A 22,000-nucleotide genomic window follows, 5' to 3' on the forward strand; every position below is an offset into this window, starting at 1 on the left:
CCAGCCCTCAGCACTCTCAGTCAGAAAAACAGCAGAGCGGATCTCCTCCCCGGGGGCCTCCCCACGGCGAGGGTTCCGTACTGCTAGCCATCGAACCACCCCCCGCGGGGACAATGAAGCAGATCGAACCCCTGGTCCCCCTGTCTCGGTTCCTGGGAGCCTGGCTTCGGCTTCCCAGACCGTCACGGTGGCTAGGGAAGACGATCTGTCTCGGCTACGTGATCCAGTTCGCCAGACGCCCGCCAAAGTTTCGGGGCATCCCCTCTACCTCAGTCAGAGGCAGGGATGGTGCTTCGGGCCAAGGTCTCCACCCTTCTGGCGAAGGAAGCAATTGAGCCCGTACCTCCAGCCGAGATGTTCAACGGGTTTTACAGCCCGTACTTCATTTTCCCAAAGAAAGGCAGGGGCCTGCGCCCCACCGTAGATCTGCGTGCCCTGAACAAGCACCTACACAAGCTGCCGTTCAGGATGATCACGCAGAGGCGCATCCTGACGTCTGTCAGATGTCAGGATTGGTTCATGGCAATCGACCTGAAGGACGCGTACTTTCATGTCTCGTTCCTCCCTCGGCTTTCGAGGAGCGGGCATATCAGTACAGGGTCCTCCCCTTCGGTCTGTCCCTGTCTCCACGGGTCTTTACTAAGGTCGTGGAAGCCGCCCTCCTTCCCCTCAGGGAAAGAGGTGTGCGGGTACTAAACTATCTCGACGATTGGCTCATCTTGGCGCACTCGCGAGATCTGTTGTGTACACACAAAGATCTGGTGCTTCGGCATCTAGATCGATTGGGGCTACAGGTCAACTGGGAAAAGAGCAAGCTCTCCCCCATGCAGAGCACCCTCTTTCTCGGTATGGAACTCAACTCTGTCTCCATGACAGCGCGACTGACTACAGAGCGCGCTCAGTCAGTGTTGAACTACCTGAAACACTTCAGGCAGTCAGCGGTCCTGGGGGCTCCTGGGGCACATGGCGTCCTCGGCGGGGGTGGTCCCCCTCGGGTTGATGCACATGCAACCGCTCCAACACTGGCTACAGAGTCAGGTTCCCTGGAGAGCATGGCACACCGGCAGCAAGCGAATGGTCATCACCGCCGATGCACCCTGACCCCCTGGTCTTCAATGACCTTCTTGCGGACAATGGTCCCCCTAGGGCAGGTGTCAAGGCACGTCGTGGTAACGACGGATGCCTCCCTGCAGGGTTGGGGTGCCGTGTGCAACGGGCACGCAGTGTCGGGGCGGTGGACGGGCCCCCGCCTGCGTTGGCATCAACTGCCTAGAGTTGTTGTCCGTGCTACTTGCACTGAAGGGGCTGCAGCCTCTCATGCAGGGAAAGCACATGCTGGTCCAGTCGGACAGCACAACTGCCGTGGCGTATATCAGCGACAGGGTGGCATTCGCTCACGGCAGTTAACACGACTCGTCTGACGCCTCCTCCTGTGGAGTCAGCAGGTGATCAGCTCCCTGCGAGCCACACATATCCCAGGCGACCTGAACCAGACAGCCGACGCACTCTCTCGTCAGTCGACGCCTCGCGGAGAGTGGCGACTCCATCCCCGTGCAGTCCGGCTCATATGGGAGCAGTTCAGCCAGGCACAGATGGACCTGTTGCCTCCCCGGACTCCTCGGCACGGATGCCCTAGCACACAGCTGGCCGCGGGGCAAGCGGAAGTACGCCTTCACCCCAGTGAGCCTCATTTCACAGGTCTTGTGCAAGGTCAGGGAAGAGGAGCATCAAGTGGTACTAGTTGCGCCCTATTGGCCCAACCGGACTTGGTTCTCGGAGCTAATGCTCTTGACAACAGCTCCCCCTTGGCCGATCCCCCTGACCCAGGGGAAGGGCACGTTATGGCATCCCAGGCAGACCCCTGGAACTTCCATGTCTGGACGGGACGAGGAGATCCTGAGTGGCCTACCCCCTGCGGTGGTTGAGACCATCACTCAGGCTAGGGCCCGGGCCACTAGGCGGCTATACGCCCATAAGTGGCTCCTTTTCTTGTCCTGGTGCTGTTCTCGAAGATGAAAAGACCTGCGGAGTTGCTCGATCGGGAACGTGCTGTCCTTTCCCCACACTGGAAGTGTATGTAGCCACCACTGCCGCTCATCACGACCCAGTTGCTGGGAAGCCTCTGGGACAGCACGACCTGGTCATTATGTTCCTAAGGGGCGCGAGAAGACTACCGCCTCGTCCGCGCTCCGTACCCTCTTGCGACCTTGGTGGCGGGCCTCAAGAGGCCCCCCCCTTCGAGCCCCTCAGAGATGCCGCTCTTTCTCACCTCTCCATAAAGACGGCTCTCCTGATGGCGCTCACACTCCAAGAGGGTAGGGGACCTACAAGCACCCTCCATGTCCACAGATTGCCTAGTACTCGGGCCCGATGTTTCTCACGTTATCCTGAGACCCCGGCCCGGCTACGTGCCAAAAGTTCACACCACTCCCCCTAGAGACAACGTGGTGAACTTGCAGGCGCTCCCCACTGGGGAGGAAGACCCTACCCCATCCGTGTTGTGTCCAGTATGCGCACTACGCCTCTACTTGGACAGCACGCAGAGCTTCAGAAGCTCTGAGCAGCTCTTTGTCTGTTTTGGAGGTCAGCAGAAGGGGAGGGCTGTCTCCAAACAGAGACTGGCGCACTGGATCGTGGATGCCGTCGCTACAGCATACCGATCTCAAGATCGCCCCTGCCCGTTAGGAGTGGGGGCACACTCCACTCGGGGTGTAGCCTCCTCATGGGCACTGGCTCAGGGCGCCTCTCTGGCAGACATCTGCAGAGCTGCGGGTTGGGCTACGCCCAACACCTTCGCGAGGTTCTACAACCTCCGCGTGGAACCGGTGTCAGCCCGCGTCCTGCAGGGCAACATGTAGGACCAGCAGCTGGTAGGGCGTACGCCTGCGAAAACCCTTCCCCCCTTCCTTAGGTGGGTCAGCGGCTATTTCCGCCTCCCTTCTTTCCCCACTGGGTAAAGAACAGGCATTCCATCTATCACTAACCACCTTCCTGGCAGCCCAGCCCTGCCCCCTTAGGCCGGGGAACAGTTGAGTTACGTACCACATTGCTCTAACTCGACCTAGTGCTCCAGACGTGGTAACCCCCCCCCAGTGGGCGGTTCCGTCTGATGTATCCTCATGAATGGTTCCCACCTCGGCAACCCTCCCTAGGTGGACTCCCACCTTGCGGTTAACTCCTTCAGTCCGCACATTTTCCCATGAGTTCTCCCCTGATGGTGAGACCATGTTGGTGTCTCCACTAATTCCTCCCTACGGTAGGTAGTGGTCTCTGTAGCGTTTTTCCCCCAGGGGGGAATAATGCTTACCCAGTGGCCCTTACGGTGCCGGGCGGCTTCTCGCTGTTACAGAATCAAGGCCTCCGCCTGTGACGGCCGGTGGCAGGGGCTTCCCACCTTTTCTTCAAAAGCTCTGGGACCCCCTACCTCTCCACTGGACGGTTACAATTTCGCGCTAGTGCTCACGTCTGACTCGCCTAGGCTAGTCAGCGTCGCTCCGCTAGAGATTGTGACGCGGCACAGCGCTGTGGCATTTTCCATAGGAACCCCATCTGTCGGCTCGACACAACGTCGAGAGACCGACAGAAAGGGAACGTCTTGGTTACGGATGTAACCTCAGTTCCCTGATGGAGGGAACGAAACGTTGTGTCCTTCTTGCCACAATGCCGCAGCGGTCGAGGGATGCTCTCAGGCTCCTCAGACCAAAGGTGAATGAATGCAGCACGCCGTCTCCCTTTTATACCCGGATATCCGGGGTGGAGTCCGGCATGCAAATTTCATTCGCCAATTTCATTCGCCTTTTCTAAAATAGTCGGAAGCGATAGGTTCTCAAGAGCGAACCCCATCTGTCGGCTCGACACAACGTCTCGTTCTCTCCATCAGGGAACTGAGATTACATCCGTAACCAAGACGTTTGTTTATAGATGATGCAGGACAACCACTAAGTAGTGCATTACAGTAGTCAAGTCTTGAGGTCACAAATGCATGAATAAGCTTCTCTGCATCAGCAAAACATAGAATATTTCGTAATTTGGCAACATTTCTAAGGTGAAAGAAGGCTGTGTTTGTGACATTTGGTGATTTTTAAATGACAGGTTGCTGTCTAATATAACGCCTAGGTCTTTAACTGTATTTGTTGGAGTAACAGTGCAGCCTTCAATTTGCAGGTTATAATCCGAGATATTTTAACCGAAAATGATAGTCTGTTTACATGTTTTTGGTGCGATAAGTAATATTTCTGTTATGTTTTAGTAATGTTTTGTTAGAGTTTAAAAGAAGGAAATTAGTAGTCATCCAATGTTTTATATCTTCGATGCACTCTGCCAATTTGGATAGCTGAAAGGAATCATCTGGTCTTGATGAGATATATAGCTCATCTGCATAACAGTGGAAGCTAATTCCATGTTTTCTAATGTTGCCAAGGGGCATCATGTATATGGAGAATAGCAAGGGTCCTAAAACCACTCTCTGAGGTAATCCATAATTTACTTGCGTCAGATTTGACGATTCCCCATTTAAGTGGACAAATTGATATCTGTCTGATATGTAAGATCTGAACCATTGTAGTGCCTGTCCCTGAACACCGGTATAATTGTGTAAACGATCTAAAAGTATTTTATGGTCTACAGTATTGAACGCAGCACTAAGGTCAAGCAGGACTAGGAATGAGATGTTACCTTTATCAGATGCTAGAAGCAGGTCGTTTGTTATTTTAACGAGCGCAGTTTCAGTGCTATGATGCGATCTAAAGCGTGACTGAAATTGTTTCTGTATGTCATTATTTTGTAAGAAAGAGCACAACTGAGTGGACAATACTTTTTCCAGTATTTTAGACAAGTAAGGTAGATTTGAAATCGGTCTATAGCTTCCAAGTTCATTGGGGTCTAAGTTTTTTTGTTTTGATAAGAGGTTTAATGACGGCCAGCTTAAAGGGTCCTGGTACATGACCTAGATTAATTGACGAGTTGATGATGTTATAAATGGGCTCAATTGCAACAGGTAGTAACTCTTTTAATAATTCAGTTGGAATGGGGTCTAATAAGCATGTTGTAGGTTTGGATGTTGCAATAAGTTTATTTAAATCTTCCTGTTTTATAGGTGAAAAACACTGTAGCTTTTCTTTTTGGGTGATGGTTGATACTAATTCATCGGACACACTTGGAGATTGGGTTTTTACTATGTTGTCTCGTATGTTTTCGATGTTCTCTGTAAAAAAAATAATGAATTCATTGCTACCAAGGTGCGGCGGAATAGCCAGGTCAGGTGAAGTCTGTTTATTTGTTAGTTTAGCAACTGTACTAAATAAAAACCTTGGATTGTTTTTGTTAGTTTCTATGAGGTTTCGGAGATGCTGAGCTTTTTCTGCTTTTAGTGCCTTTTTATAACAGTTTGCACTCTCTTTCCATGCAATTTTAAAGTCCTCTAATTGGGTTTGTTTCCATTTGCGCTCCAGTTTACGTGTTTCTCTTTTAAGGGCGCGAGTGGTGCTATTGTACCATGGTGCTATGATTTTCGAATGAATCTTATTTGACTTCATAGGTGCGACCGCTTCTAATGTGTTAGAGAAAATAGTGCCCATGTTGCTGGTCATGTCATCGAGCGATTCTGTATTTATTGGTAAGGTTATTAAAGGAGTCAGATCTGGCAAGGTCTTTACAAAACTATCTTTAGTAGTCGAGGTAATTGTTCTACCCTGTCGATAACGAGTTATACTGCTAATTTCTGCAGTGCACAGTGTACATGTTATAAAATGGTGATCGGTGACATCGTCCCTTTGAGGTATAATATCTATATTGGTTAGATCGGCTCAGTGAGATATAATCAAGTCTAGTGTATGATTAAATCGATGAGTGGGTCTATTGATGTGTTGTGTTACTCCAAAAGAGTGTAGTAGCTCTGTAAACGCCTCTGCTAATTAGGGATGTAACGATTCACCGTGAGCCGGTTGAAAATCGGTTATAATGAGTGACGATTCAAATCGGTTGAGGTGTGAACTGAATCGCAATACATTTTTTGAACAGCAGGGGCCGCTATTTTCACTGCAAATCTAAACGTGGACATGCTGATATTTCTTAAATGCAAAAAATCCAAGTAAAGCTCAGACAGTATTAGTTTGTTTATATTAAAGAGACCTTTTCTATTATTAATTTGTTATAAAATTGCAGTTTAGATTTGTTATTTGAAATAAAACATTATTTTATTATACAAAGAAACGTGAAGCATTTAAGAAATAATGCAAGGGAAGTTGTTCATTTCTGATTTGTTTCAACTCATTTTGTAAAAATAAATCGTGAATAAATCGCATCGTGAGATCAGAATCGTGACTCGCATCGCATCGTGAGCTGAGTGAATCGTTACATCCCTACTGCTAATGCATCGTTCGCATTATCTATGTGGATATTAAAATCTCCGACAATCAGTATCAACGTTAACCAATAGGTCCGATAAGAAGTCCGCGAACTCTTTCAGAAAATCAGTGTAGGGCCCAGGGGGTCTATACACAGTAGCCAATGTAAGAGAATGCAATGGTTTTTTACTTTTGTTTGGAACAATTATGTTCAACGCAAGCATTTTTACGGTAAGAAAGTCTCTAAAGATTGTTGCGACACCACCACCTCGACCACCTGGACGTGGCTCATGCAACCAGTGTGTTGTTGTTACGATCAAACCACTGTATTTGTCTATGTTATAACGTAATGTTTATAAAAAATATTTCATTACGTCATCCATAAACCCCACACTGGATTGAATTCCATTGGCAGTGGAGTTGAATAGCCGACTACGACTCCCATCATTCCACGCATGCTCTTTCACAGCATCATCAAGCTATGCCATACATAATAAATCATTGCGATTATATTTAGGACATATAAACATTTGACGTCTTATTGCTACTATGTTCTCTGCAGGAGTCATTGCTATTGCTGAGATCAACGAAGCCCTTAATTCTGGAGATCCAGAGAAGACACTCGCCGCACTGCTCCTCCCTACAGCGAAACTAAAAGGAGTCAACCCAGCTACAGCCAAACACTATCACAATCTACTGCTCCACACCAAAGACCTCATCTGCAAGGTGAAAATGTAATAATAATGTGCCACACCATTGAAACATCTACACTATATGGACAAAACTATTGGGCCCCCTCCTAAAAACTTGTTTAGCTATTCCAGTAATTCCAATCAAAACAAAATAATGCTACACCTGTCAATACCTTATTAAAGAATTTGGTTTCCATCTTTGTGCAACAGTTTAGAAGGGCATTTTTCTGACTGTACCCCTGTGTACAAGTCATTGACGGGTTTGGGTGATGAGTGTTTGGCTCAAATCCTGGTCAGAACTTTAAACACACCAGTCAAATTAAAATCAAATCAAAAAAACTTTAGAAGGGGGCTTCCCAATACTTTTGTTCATATAGTGTATAAGGACACGTGTAGGTTTTCTGCCTTTGGATCTTTATCCAGTAAGCCAAGCCTTTGACTTTTTCAGATCCCTTATTATACACAGAGTTATACAATTAAACACTCTTAAAAGTGTAAATAACTGACAGCAGACATACTTCTCATGCTCCCAGTAGTTTTATTTTGATTTGATCTTAAGTGTACATGTTTTTTCAAATTCTTTCACTTATGTACAATATGAATAGACTCTCACATAGAGAAGTATTTACATCCACAACATCCTCAATCCACCGTTCGATGGTTTTAGAATAGGAAGTCCTCCTCGCAGGGTTCGCAGCATAAACATCCTGCTATTTAAAATCCACCAGGCCTTGCACAATGGATGAAGCCTTCAGAGGTCCACATCTAAAAGATCTAAACTTGGGTTGGGAAGTTAATGTCTTTGTTAACACATAAGAGAGGAAGGGGTCTAGACAGCCATGGAGAGAACAAAGACATACTGCTACTCTGAAGTAATGATACAAGTCATCCTGATCCTGTGTGTACAGTCTCACATAGTGTAAAAAGTGAATTATGCTACTTGGTGTAAAACACAGTAAAAATATCCCAAACATCAGCGTGCTGGCCTTGATGTAGTGATTCCAGTCACGTCTGGAACGATTGAGATGATGAAGGATAGATCCGTAAACAAAGATGATAACTAGTGACGGTAAGATGAATCCCAGGCAGATGAGACTCAGTCTGTATGGAATCAAGTAAGATTTTTCATCATATGACTGGACGTCGTGGCACGTTATGATGTTCTGCCCTGAAATGCGGTAGGTCTGTTGAACCAGAAACTCCGGTGTCAGTGCAATAGCAAAAACCACCCAAACGCTTAAGCTGGCCCAGATTGCGCAGTATCTTTTGGAAAGTCCCCTGTACAGGAATGGATGAACCACTGCAAGGTAGCGCATTAAACTAATGCACATATGGGCATGTATGGAGCAGTAGATGTTCCCATAAAAGCAGGCAGTCACTATCTTGCAGGCAAGCTCTCCAAAGGCCCAGCTGTTGTTGTTAAAGTGATAATGCACCCGAAGTGTGAGGGAAACTAGTAGGAGAAGGTCAGAACCTGCCAGGCTGATGTACAGGATACCACCGGAAAGTTTGCTTTTTCCACTGAGGCAAGCCAGCACAAAGATATTGGAGGGGATTCCAATAAGGATTGCCAAAACATAGCAAGTTGGGATAATTCTAGTGCTCAGAAATCCAGCAGTGTGGTTGAAAACTTTATTACTGACATTTAAAACAGGCTGGTGGATGGATAAATTTAGAAACTCTGTATCATTCATCATTACCATTCTTCCAGAAAATGTTTTTGGATGAAATGTTGCATTTTTTGTAGCATTGTATCTGTAACCTGGTGAGAAAACACAATGTTAGACAAAGTATTAAAAGGTAAAATAGTAAATTAAGTTTAAGTGTAGTATAGACGGTTTCATCGGACACACGCGCGCATGGCCTGAAGTTAACCTCTGGTCTGTGTTGATTGTCTGACTAGGGCTAGAAATATAACAATTTATTTTATATTTAATTTATATGAATATTTCTTGTATATTTGTATTGTATTTCTTGTAATTGTATTACATTAGAGGTGTGATGAACTGGGCTTGTTTATTGTTTTATACTGTAGTATGAGGTCTACTTATGACTTTGCGTGTTTTTTACATTCAAAAACATAAAAATCAATAAGTAATAGGCTATTTAATAGGCTATTTTAAGTAATAAGGCTATTTCTCTACAAACGATTGGTTTGAATGGGCGTTCCGCCATGAAGACTTGGAAGTATACGCCCACTGCTATGATTGGATAGCAGTTTGCGTAGTAAACTTGGAGCCTTCTGTGAATTTGATTATAGACGTAACGTTACACATTAGCACCATTCGCACGGGATTAGCATTATCTGTATTTATGAATTACCTCCCCACATCAGTATTTCATGTGACGCATTCGCACGGGATGATTTTACTCAAATTTACTGATTTATTTCCCGGATGTGATGGCAAGGCTTTGCGTATAGTTTGTATAGCCTATAGTTGTATCATGTTTAATGATATATGACCATACCTGTCAGCATTTGAGACCCATGATCGTAGGGCTGTGCGATTTGGGGAAAATATCTAATTTCGATATTTTTGACAGACATTGCGATTGCGATTTGATTTGCGATTTTAACTTTTCTAATTCAAGCTTCAATTCAATATTGTTGTGTGGAGCACAGTATGGGTATAGTTACCCTGAAAGAAAACAACAACAAAAAAAACATTTAATTGTTTCCATTAAAACCATTACAAAATTAATTTTTGTAGTGTGCTTTGGGCATTATTCAAATAGGGCTTACTGTTGTTCAATTGGTTCCAAACTTCCAGATTACATCACACCAATAGAATCCAAATACAAGTGTACACTATTATAGTTTCCATTAAAACAAATACAACTCCCATTGTAACCCTTAAATCCATAACATTTTCTATTGTGTTAGTGAATTATTAAAATAGTTCATAGTTTACATAGGCTGATTTATTATTTTTTAAGTATGTGGGATTTTTTAAAATAAGTAAAAAATGTGCTGAATGTTTAATTTCATCCAAGTGAAATTAGCAAAACAGTTAGATAGAATTTACATTTGTTTGAAACGCGGAGCTAGGCGTGAGTTTGCACAGGGTCCGCGCGTGCGTCAAACCTCGTCCATATTGCCAGATGCCCGAGCCGGACTCGAGTAGGCCTACTATAAACGTCATTACGAAACAGGCTGTGTGTGCGCGTCAAGTTTAAACGGCTCGTCCGCGAGACGCACAACGCGGGGAAGAGTCGCGCGAGTATGACACAGGCTGTGTGTGCGCGGTCTTCTGAATTGGACAGTTCTTTAGTATTTATTTGCCTAATATGATCGATCTGACTCTGCAGATGCCATAATAACACACACTCTCTCTCTCCTGCCTTCTGTTTGTTTGTTTTTTTAATGACGGACGTTTACGCAGTTGGATAGGGCAGTGCTGATTAGGCATAACGGAGGTGCGCTCACTCAGTTGGTTAGCAAGAATGCCACTCAAAGCGGGCTTGGAACAGACGCATTTCCTATTTTTCACATCGCTTCCACATCGCAGCCTCTTGCGATTAGCAAATTGCAACGTCTCACATCGCGATTGCGATTCGATTTTGATTAATCGTTCAGCCCTACATGATCGCGAACCGGACAGAAGATCACCGCGATTTCGGGTCTCAAATGTTACGAGAGTTTCCATAATAAATAAAATAAGTAACTTATGGATATGACCCAGCACCCGAAATAATACCAAAACACTTCAAAACAGCCTCAATTATTCGCAAACGGTGGATAAAACCTTGAAAAATGATATATGAGCCCGCCACATCACAGAGATCCCGATTCGCAAGGGATTAAGATCACAGACAACCTCTGCAATTATTACAAATGACTAACGTTACAGGTCCACAGGTAATACTAACTTAATCCCGTGGGCATATCAAGCGATCTCTAACAAAGCAATAGTGACGCATGGTACAAAAATGTTTACTCACATAGGTTGCTGCGCCATTCCTACTTTTTAATTTTAGCCTCTCCACAAATCCAGCGTCGATCTGTGCCTTTTTCATGAAGGAATCCTCGGAGAAATGAAACGATCAAACGCTCCATGTTTTTCCCATGTGAGCTGGAACGTCTTTAAAAATAAATTTCTAATATCAGAATCCGAAGGAAGGTTATGCAGCGACTGTGTTCTTCCACAACCAGGGATGGCACAATATTTAACTATCTTTAACTGCACATTTGTTTATTGCTTGCTAGCTATATCTGGTTCCACGCCACTTGTGTTACTTCAGTTCTGTCATGCGCTAACCAGTGGGCGGGGCTAGAGAACTAGTCGTTGATATTCTTTCTGTGGAGGCGGTGTTCAACCTATAGATAGGTGCATTCCAGAACCTGGCGTTCGCTGGTCCTGGTGTCAATAACAGTTGTAATCTCAGTAACAAGGGCGTTTTCAGTTCTGACACTTACATGATGTTCGCGTGAATACGATTCCCTCTTATACAACAAAAGCTCGGGTTAAAATTGTGGTTTTAATTCATGGCATCTCCATCTTAATTCACACCATGTCCTGGAATGCACTTATCTATCATAGATAGGTTGAACACCGCCTCCACAGAAAAATATCAACGACTACTTCTCTAACCCCACCCACTGGTTCGCGAATGACTTTAGCCACACATATTACACACTGATTTGTGATGATTGACAAACTGATAACCATAGCGACATATTTTTCAGCTAAAGATTCGTTTTGTCCGTCAGTTTAAACTAAACTGCTGATATGCGGAAGGCTACATCACACAGCGCTCTTTTGTTGTGTTGCCATGTTTGTTATTAATAAGCGCTTTTATGCTTTTTGTTTGGTCTTAGATCAAAAAGCCTCGGCACTTAGGTCTTAATAAATGGTCTGTTGTAGATTTTAAGAATTTTATAAAATATACAAACATATTGCATTTTAAGGTTTGTTTTTGTCTTGTCTTTATTTGCTTATTTTTGCTGTGAAGATCTGGCAACCCTGTCACTTTAGCGAAGGGCTCTCAAGAGCGGCTAGCCCCGTGTCATATGTGCAAAAGTGAGGACTTCTTTCACTGTTATTTTTATTTAGAGCGACCAAGCAACAAACATGCAACATTGTGCAGCGCCTGGTTGTGGAAGAACACATTCGCGTCCTTCGTATTCTGATATTAAGGAATGCATGGTTGAAGTTAACTTTTAAGTATGTTCCTGCTCACGTGGGTGAAACATTGAGCATTTGTTCGAGTCATTTCAGCTTGGATTCCTTTGTGAACAATGCGCTGGATTTGCGGAGAGACTAAAATTAAAAAGCAGTGCTGTGCAGTCAATATTGGATCCGACAGGAATGGCGCAGCAATTTTATGTGAGTAAAACATATTTGTGTTATGCGTCTCTGTTGCTTTGTTAGAGATCGCTTGATATGTCCTGATAATGTGTAACCTAACGTTACGTGTCTAACCAGATTCACAGAAGGCTCCAACTAAGTTTACTACGCAAACTGCTATCCAATCATAGCAGTGGGCGTTTACTTCCAAGCCTTCAATGCGGCGCACGCCCATTAAAACCGAGCGTTTCTCCATCCGGCCTCAAAGCCAGGGTAGAAAATAGCCTATTACTTATTGATTTTAATGTTTTCGAATGTAAAAACCACGCGAACGTCATAAGTAAACCTCAGACAAAAGTATAAAATAATAAAAACGGCCAGTTAAGCACACCTTTAAAATATAACACGTTTTGATTCTTGACTTTTTTTAGGCATAACATAATTCCCATAGTATGTTAATGCATAGTTTTTATGAGTTTAATATTCTAAAATGTGGGGAAATTTTTACTTTGAAATAGTGAGTTAGTTAGTGACCCTAAATTTTTAAAGATAGACTAAGGGGAAAAAAATAAATAAGGACTTGAAATAGTAAAAACATGAAGAGTGAATTCAGTTTTTAGCAAGTTATAATCTGTATTTGTCTCAAATATTTAAGAGTTATTTAATTTTATATATATATATATATATATACTGTATATATATTTACTATTCAACTGTAAGATACAGTATGTTAGTTGTGTATTGCACATGCTGTGTCTATACCTACTCAAACTTCTCAAAAACTAAGAAATACATTATGACTATAGATGGAAAGGATTTGTCTTTTTTAACAACAAATAAGAAAAGAGCTGCCAGGTCAAGGCTAAGCCTGAAATAGTCAAGTAATTGGGACAGTCAGAGATGTCTTTCAAGTGTGCTTAGTCCAGGTTTTGTCTTTATCGTTATGTAACTTCATTGTTAGAAATCAGTTGTTGACTTACCTGAATCTTGGAATGAATCCTTAAGCAATAATGCCAACAATAGCATCACACCTACTCTCCACATGCTTGAAAGATTTTTCCAGAAAATTTTTACACAGCAACTTTTTGGCAAATAAGATTTGACCTACAAGTGTCTCATCTGAAGACTGCTCATCGTTCTGTACAATCACATTCTTCAGCCAAGAAAACGTGCAAGTTAACATTCCAAAAAAGTAGCTCCTGAAAGGCGTAATGTGTTTGTATGCTGGTTACCTTTCAGTTGCTTTGGGAGTAAGGATTGAGATTTGTTCAGTGCTCATGTGTCAGGAATGTCAGGAAACACGCCATGATGCAAGACTTCCGCTGATTGGTTCCAGTTCAAGTACAAACATGTTAACTAACAGATTTTTGCTTAGGTTATATTTTTGTTTCTTGTCCCATTTCCAACCCGACTGGTGTAATTGACAAATGAGTGGACAGACTACACACGATTATACAAGAATGAATCCTATTCTGAGAAGTGTTATTTATTTGAGGTATTATCTTATTTGAAATATTCTTGAGTCTTCAAGTGCTAAGTCTTTTTTCTTACACAGGATTTATTTGTATAAATTCTTTAAATGTTAAATTCTCTCTTTTTCATACTCAATAATTGTTCATTTACATTTACATTCATGCTTTTATCCAAAGCGACTTACATTGCATTGTATTATACTTTTGTTTCTGACTATGTGCAATCTCATGGGATCGAACCCATGACCTTGGCATTGCTAGTGTCATGCTCTAACCACTGAGTCACAGGAAAGCTAAAGTTTTTTCTTCTCCTTTTCCTTTGTTTTTTTCTTTATTTTAATATCTCCTAAACACATTGCAATGTGACATGTGTTTGGTTTTATGTAGTGTTTATTTCTGAATGTTTTAATAAAGTATGTTAAAAGCCTTTCTTTCTTTCTGTCTTTCTTCCTGAAAGTTTTTAGGTATTGCTCCTAAAAGTAATAGCAGATCTTAACACATCTATTAAAGGCAGGGTAGGCGATTCAGAAATATTTTTTGTTATGCTGGTTCGGCAAGTGAAGTGGTCTAGATACGTACATGTATATAAATATCTTCTGTGGGGGGCGCATTTTCGTCCAATCATTATATCCAGACCCTTGTGCACCTTGTATGCGCAGACTATCTTCCAGCCACATGTATTTTAGAGGAGGCTTGGCTTTGGAAAGCACTCAGAAGGTAGGGTTGGCTTGTATTTTAAAAGCTAGCTTGCTAATGCTAGCCACTCCAAAATTGCCTACCGTACCTTTAACATTGACATCACTCATTGACATTATTTTATGGACTGCTTCGTATAGAGTGGTGCAGTGATGAAGCGAGTTAGCATTTTAGCACTTCCGGTCAGTCAATGGGTTTCTTGAATGGGTTTTTGGTAGGGATGCACCGATACCAGTATCGGTATCGGCCCGATACCAAGCTCATGTACTCGTACTCGTAATGACACACCGATACCAAAGACCGATACCTCACGTGACATACATAGAGCCCTATGATTTCCGCAATGCGGAAAACGCGGACGGAATCGAGGAATCCAGGCATTTCCTAACAAGAAATTAGCGCTGAACAGCTATCGTAACAGTTAACGAAATATTCAGATACTGTTTAAATATGTATTCTGCTTGTTTTGCATTACCGTGTGTGAAAGAGTGGTACTGTTGCGTGTACTAAATGCATTATGCATGTGGAGCTTTTAGCGCCAGCGTTTCACTGCACGAGGACACGAACACATAAACAAACACCATTTGCGGCGATCCGTCAAAATAAAAGTCTGGTTAACTTAAACAAACGTTCTTTGCGGCGTCCCGTCAAAATAAAAGTCCGGTTGACTTAAACAAGTTATAATACACTCACATTTTACCATACCAACCCCCTTAAATCTTTTGTAATTTGACCACAGAGTATATTGTTTACTTTATTAAACCGAAGTAAAGGTGCTAGTAAAATTGTGCTACTTATCATAAAAAATAGAACTTGATTAAAAAATAGTACTTAAATTTAAGTAGACCTAAAAACAAAAGAAAAAAAAGAAAATGTACCAGTAAGATACTGGTTTATTAACCTTATTGTACATTATACAGGTATCGGTATCGGCAAGTACCAGAAAAAAATATCGGTACTCGTACTCGGTCTTTAAAAAATGGTATCGGTGCATCCCTAGTTTTTGGTTAAAAATAGTGCTAAAGTAATGTAATATGAACACAAATCTCAAAAAACATGGATGGATATTCATTCATGGAGTAATTACTTACCAGGGAAGATGTTTTTAATAAAAATGGAAAAAGTTTTCGGAGGCTTGGTGGTGATGATGTTGATATCTAATGACTGTACTGTAGTCTGTTTATAGCCTTATGTTAGCTATTTACTTCTGCCGACTGTATTTAGGCTTCAAAAATAGCAAATATTATGTTCATTTGTAAATATTATCTTGATAGACATCATATCACTTATTTTGCAATCTTCCAGAAGTCTATAAAAAAAATCCATAGGCTTTCGATCGAGGGAACCAGTGCAGCGCTGGCTTCCGGATTGGCCTACAAAAATATGCCATCCCTGCACCACTTTATGCCTGCCATAGTTATATGATAGAATAACATTATAGTCCTGTTTAGCAAAGTTGTATATTTAATGTTGCTTAAATGATTGGTCTGTAAGTAGCATATTATTTGCTTGCCTAATGGCTTGTGTGTTTGTTTGGAAGGTGTAATGAGTCAGGACTGTGTGTTGTGTTGTAACAGAGCTCAGGAGATGAATCTGCAGTACTGTGGCTGGACCAGATCCAGGATGCAGTGCACACTGCTAACCAGAACCAGGAGGACGCAATCAAGTGTAAGATTAACATTTGCCAATAAAGATGCACACTGTCTGCATAAAAAACAGGTTTAACATTTTTTAGTTGTTAAGCTAGGTATATTGTTATATTATTTCAGTGGCCGAGGCAATAGCAGACATTAACAGGGCAATATCTGAAGAAGATACTGAAGCCACACTGACTACTCTGCAGTGTCCCGATGCTGGTCTCAGAGCAGTGCTCTCTGAATGTGCTCAAATCTACCAGAACCAACTTTCACAGTTACAGACTGCTCGAATAGAACAAGGTAACTCATATCACAATGCGTGGTGTGGGTAACTCATAAAACACCATTTAACATGTAGGGTCTAACTTAAATGCAAGTATTTAAATTGGCTGAACATGAATCCTTTTTTCGGATGGAGAATTTTTGTCTTCTTAATATTATGTTATAATATTTATAATATTAAGTGCTATATTGTGTTGTGGATAAATCAGCTGAATTCTGTATAGTGCTACATTTATATTGTATTTTCTGTAGGGACCAATGGCAGCTCATGGGTGAAACACAAGATCAAAGATAAATATGATTATTTCTACAACATTGAAAGCAAAGAAGGGACATGGGTCGAGCCAGATCATGTTATCCATAACAGCTCCCAGCTCACGAAAGAAGATATCCAGGTATCTTAGTTGCAAATGCATGAAAATGTTTTTGACGGTAAATATATTTGCTCAGGAATTCTTTAAATTAGTTACATTTCTTATTCCTCTCTAACTAGAGCATTGTAAGTAGCGTAACAGCGGAGTATAACAGAGAGCAGCTCTGGCTGGCCAATGAGCCGCTCATCATCCAGCTGCAGGCTTTGATTCGTGGATATCTGGTGAGACGAGTGCACAAAAACAGACTGGAGTACCTGCGAAACCAAGAGCCGAGTGTCATCAAACTGCAGGTGCTTACTACTTACACATTGTACTTACGGCACTATATTTTGCTGTCTTTATCATGTTTAATGGGATAGTTCACCCAAAAATGAAATCCTGTCATCATTTACTCACCCTCAGGTTGTTCCAAACCTGTCTAAATTTCTTTGGTCTGCCGAACACAAAGGAAAATATTTGGAAGAATGTCAGTAACCAAACAGATCTCATCCCCCATTGACTCCCATAGTATTTATTTCCCTTTCTGTAGGTCTCTCGACGTTGTGTCGAACCGACAGATTGGGGTTCGTCTTGAGAACCTATCATCTTCTGAGTATTTTGAAAAGGCCAATGAAAATTGGCGAATGAAATTTGCATGCCGGACTCCTCCCCGGATGTCCGGGTATAAGAGGGAAGCCGGCGTGCTCATTCATTCACCGTTTGTTCTTCAGAGCCTGTGCATCTGATGAGCGACACAGTGATCTTCAGTGATCAATATTCTGCTGGAATCTACGACGTGGTGCAGCGGACGGTCCCTTCCTGCAGTGACTCTCCCCTGGGCGTCTCGGCAGTTCCGGAGGTGTTCGAGCAAATTTCCTTTTCTAAAAGAGCAAATTTCTCCAGCGTGGCTTGTCCCGCTGTTCTCATGGGTGCAACACACTCATTGAGGAGGGGGACGGACACGATGCCTGCTTCCAGTACGCTGGGGCAGACGTTGTGGATGCGTCCTGCCCGCACTGCGGGCGGTGACGATTCAGACGTTGCATCACGGGTGGCTGTGTTCCCACGGGACTCAGCCACCACCTCGTTTGCTCCCCGTTCCGTGGCAGCAGGACTACGGCCCTGCCGTCCTAGCAGCGAGGGTGATATGAGGATTACTGTGAGCGATAATCCGCCAGCCGCTGACTCACAGACCGTTCGCACCTCGTCTCGCTCGTCTGATCGTCCCCCAGGAGACGGTCCCACCGTCTTACTCCTCAATCACGTATTCGGACACGATGCGTGAAGATGAGGTCTTGCAGCATCGGAAGGTGACGTACTGCCATCCGACTCCAACGATTCCTTGGGCTCCCGCCCTCGGGGGGTCGAGCCCAGGAAGAAGCGGGTGTCGAAATGTCAGCCATGCTTTCCCGGGCCACCGTGAGTGTTGGGTTGCAGTGCCCTCACTGCCTCTCCCAGTGCTCGCGGCTGGCTACATGGCACCTTGGGTCTGAGCGCGGCTCCAAGCCGCGCCCGCCCCCAGTGCCATGTTTACCGGAAGTGCATGAGGAACTTAGTAAGACCTGGAAACGCCCCCTTTCCGGCACGTTTCACGTCAAACAAAGTTCTGTCACCCTCTCTTCCCTTGAGGTTGAGACAGCTAGAGGATACGTCGATGTCCCCCAGGTGGAGTGTGCCGCCGCGATGCACCCGTGCCCGTAGGCGACGCCTACCTGGGGGGGGCTCGATCTAGACTCCCGTCCAAAGCATGTGCGGTCTCGACATCTCTGGTGTCGAGAGCTTACATTGCGGTGGACCAAGCTGTCTCCTCTCTCCACGCTATGGCTCCTGCCAGGCCAGGGCGTTGAGAGAGCTCCACGGGGGTAAGACCGAACCAGCGCTTATGCAGGAACTCCGTGCTGCCACCTACTTCACTCTACAGGCGACCAAGGTGACCACGCGGGCCCTGGGTCGGACGATGTCCACACTTATGCTCCATGAGAAACTCCTCTGGCCGAACCTTGCGCAGATGAGTACGCCGAGAAGGTCCGCTTTCTCGACGCACCTGTCTCGCAAGGAGGAAGCTGGTTGGTGTTACTGTCGGGCCGCAGTTCTCGACAGTAAAGAAGCAGTCCTCCCGTGCCGCGACTCGGCTGCCTCGGCCGTCAAGTCCCGTGAACCGTCTGCTTCCCAGCAGCCCTGGTCCTCTTCAACGCCCTCCAGTTCTGGCGCCCCCCCCCCCACTCAGGCGGCCCCCTGGAGGAGACAGCGAAGAGGAGACCATCGCCCCATCAGCAGCGGCAGAATTCGCCCTCATGGGAAGACCTCAGGGAGATTGAGGCTACCATTGGGCCCGACCCCAGCAACATCGCTGGGAAATGGGATAGGGACGGATCCTGACCCGTCTCACCATCTGCTGGCCCCCTCCGGGGGGCTAGCGCCCGCTTACTCTCAAAAGAGACTCTCCTCTCTCTCTGGGTTATCACAGCCGCTCCACCCTCGGCACGAGGGTGGATGGCAACTCGACGTTGCGTCACGGCGAAGCGCAATGTCGAGTATAAACACCAGCCCTCGGCACTCTCAGTCAGACAGTGCGTTGAGCTGCATAGTCGCCAGGCAGGAAAAACACCTCCCCCGGCAAGGAATCCGTACTGCTAGCCATCGAACCACCCCCCGGGGGGACGATGAAGAAGATAGAATCTTTAGTCCCCCTGTCACAGTTCTGGGAGCCTCGGGTTCCCAGACTGTCAGGCTGACTAGGGAAGACGATCCGTCTCGGCTACGCGATCCAGTCAGTTGACGCCTCGCAGAGAGTGGCGACTCCATCCCCGCACAGTCCGGATCATTTGGGAGCAGTTCGGCCAGGCACAGGTGGTCCTGTTTGCCTCCCCGGACTCCACCCATTGTCCTCTTGGTACTCATTGACCGAGGCACCCCTCGGCACGGATGCCCTTGTGCACAGCTGGCCGCGGGACAAGCGGAAGTACGCCTTCCCCCCAGTGAGCCTCATTGCACAGGTCCTGTGCAAGGCCAGGAAAGAGGAGCATCAAGTGGTACTAGTTACGCCCCTTAGGCCTAACCAGGACTTGGTTCTCGGAGCTAAGGCTCTGACAACAACTCCCCCCCTGGCCGCTCCCCCTGGCGAAGATCCTGCTTCCCCAGGGGAAGGGGCATGTTACGACATCCCAGGCAGAACCTGGATTCCATGTCTGGACGGGACGAGGAGATCCTGAGTGACCCACCCCTGGTCTGGTTGGGACGTCACTCAGGCTAGGGCCTTGGCCACTGGGCGGCTATACGCCCATAAGTGGCGCCTCTTCTCATCCTGGTGCTCTTCTCGGCAAGAAGACCCGCGGAGTTGTTCGATCGGGAACGGGCTGTCCCTTCCTCAAGAGAGACGGGGGAGTAATCTCTCCCCCTCCACACTGGGAGTGTATGTAGCTGCTACGGCCGCTCATCATGACCCAGTTGCTGGGTAGCCTCTGGGACGGCACGACCTGATCATTAGGTTCCTAAGGGGCGCGAGAAGGCGACCACCTTATCTGCGCTCTGTACCCTCTTGCGACCTAGGTGGCGGGCCTCAAGAGGCCCCGCCCCCTTCGAGCCTCTCGGAGCTGCCGCTCTTTCTCACTCTCGATAAAGACCGCTCTCCTGATGGCGCTCACCTCCAAGAGGGTAGGGGACCTGCAAGCACCCTCCATGTCCACAGATTGCCTAGAAATCAGGCCCGGGGATTCTCACGTTATCTTGAGACCCCGCCCCGGCTACGTGCCCAAGGTTCCCACCACTCTCCCGAGAGACCAGGGGGTGAACCTGCAGGCGCTCCCCACCAGGGAGGAAGACCCAACCTGTCCGTGTTGTGTCCAGTATGCGCACTGCGCCTCTGCTTGGACCGCACGCAGAGCCCAGAAGCTCTGAGCAGCTCTTTGTCTGTTTCGGAGGTCAGCAGAAGGGAGGGCTGTCTCCAAACAGAGGCTGGCGCACTGGATCGTGGATGCCGTCGTTATGGCATACCGATCTCAATTCGCCCCTGCCCGTTGGGAGTGAGGCACACTCCTCATGGGCACTGGCTCATGGCACCTCTCTAGCAGACATCTGCATCTGCACTTTTACGCCTGCGAAAGCCCTTCCCCCTTCCTCTAGGGGGATCAGTTCCCCTTAGGCCGGGGAACAGTTGAGTTTTCTCCCACATAGCTCTAACCGGACCTAGTGCTCCAGGCGTGGTAACCCCCCCTCCGTGGGCTGTTCCGTCTGATGTATCCTCATGAATGGTTCCCACCTCGGAAACCCATGACCGGACTGCAAGTTAACTCCTGCAGTCCGCACATTTTCCCATGAGTTCTCCCCTGATGGTGAGACCATGTGGTGTCTCCACTAATTCCTCCCTACGGTAGGTAGTGGTCTCTGCATCATTTTTCCCCCAGGGGGGAATAATGCTTACCCAGTGGCCTTTACGGTGCCGGGCGGCTTCTCGCTGGTTAGAGAACTAAGGCCTCCGTCCGTGACGGCCGGTGGCAGGGGCTTCCCATCTTTTCACAAAAGCTCTGGGACCCCCTTACCTCTCCACTGTACGGTCACAATTTCGCGTTAGCGCCTACGTCTGACTCGCCCAGGCCAGTCAACATCGCTCCGCTAGAGATTGTGACGCGGCTCAGTGCTGTGGCGTCTTCCATGGGAACCCCAATCTGTCGGTTTGACACAACGTCAAGAGACCGACAGAAAGGGAACGTCTTGGTTACGGATGTAACCTCAGTTCCCTGATGGAGGGAACGAGACGTTGTGTCCTTTATGCCACAACACTGGCCGCCCGCCGCAGCGGTTGGGGGGATGCTCTCAGGCTCCTCAGGTCAAATGGTGAATGAATGAGCACGCTGGCTTCCCTCTTATACCCGGACATCCGGGGAGGAGACCGGCATGCAAATTTCATTCGACAATTTTCATTGGCCTTTTCAAAATACTCAGAAGATGATAGGTTCTCCAGACGAACCCCAATCTGTCGGTTCGACACAACGTCTCGTTCCCTCCATCAGGGAACTGAGGTTACATCCGTAACCAAGACGTTTTCCTACTATTGCAGTAAATGGGGGATGAGATCTGTTTGGTTACTGACATTCTTCCAGATATCTTCCTTTGTATTCAGCAGAACAAAGAAAGTCATACAGGTTTGGAACAACCTGAGGGTGAGTAAAGGATGACAGAATTTTCATCTTTGGGTGAACTATCCCTTTAAGTTGAATCAGATTTTGGCACATGATTA

The 22,000-nt window shown here is 45.9% G+C and overlaps 2 protein-coding genes across 2 annotated transcripts in view; one reads left to right on the forward strand and one right to left on the reverse strand.

Moving 5' to 3' along the window:
• The window catches only part of iqgap2 (IQ motif containing GTPase activating protein 2), a 62,407-nt gene that overhangs the window by 28,224 nt on the left and 12,183 nt on the right, over window positions 1-22,000 (forward strand). The window contains exons 15-19 of the mRNA XM_057328956.1: window positions 6,907-7,070; window positions 16,070-16,160; window positions 16,262-16,429; window positions 16,664-16,806; window positions 16,905-17,075. Of these exons, the coding sequence (XP_057184939.1) occupies window positions 6,907-7,070; window positions 16,070-16,160; window positions 16,262-16,429; window positions 16,664-16,806; window positions 16,905-17,075 (737 nt within the window). The remainder of the gene's footprint in view (window positions 1-6,906; window positions 7,071-16,069; window positions 16,161-16,261; window positions 16,430-16,663; window positions 16,807-16,904; window positions 17,076-22,000) is intronic.
• Window positions 7,080-14,214, reverse strand: f2rl2 (coagulation factor II (thrombin) receptor-like 2). The gene is made up of 2 exons (XM_057328960.1): window positions 13,305-14,214; window positions 7,080-8,798 (listed from the first exon to the last, which is right to left on the reverse strand). The coding sequence occupies exons 1-2, from the start codon at window positions 13,366-13,368 to the stop codon at window positions 7,747-7,749; spliced, it is 1,116 nt and encodes a 371-aa protein (XP_057184943.1). The 5' UTR covers window positions 13,369-14,214; the 3' UTR covers window positions 7,080-7,746.

This window comes from Triplophysa rosa, linkage group LG2 (assembly GCF_024868665.1).
Source record: "Triplophysa rosa linkage group LG2, Trosa_1v2, whole genome shotgun sequence".
In the NCBI taxonomy this organism is placed as follows: domain Eukaryota; kingdom Metazoa; phylum Chordata; class Actinopteri; order Cypriniformes; family Nemacheilidae; genus Triplophysa; species Triplophysa rosa.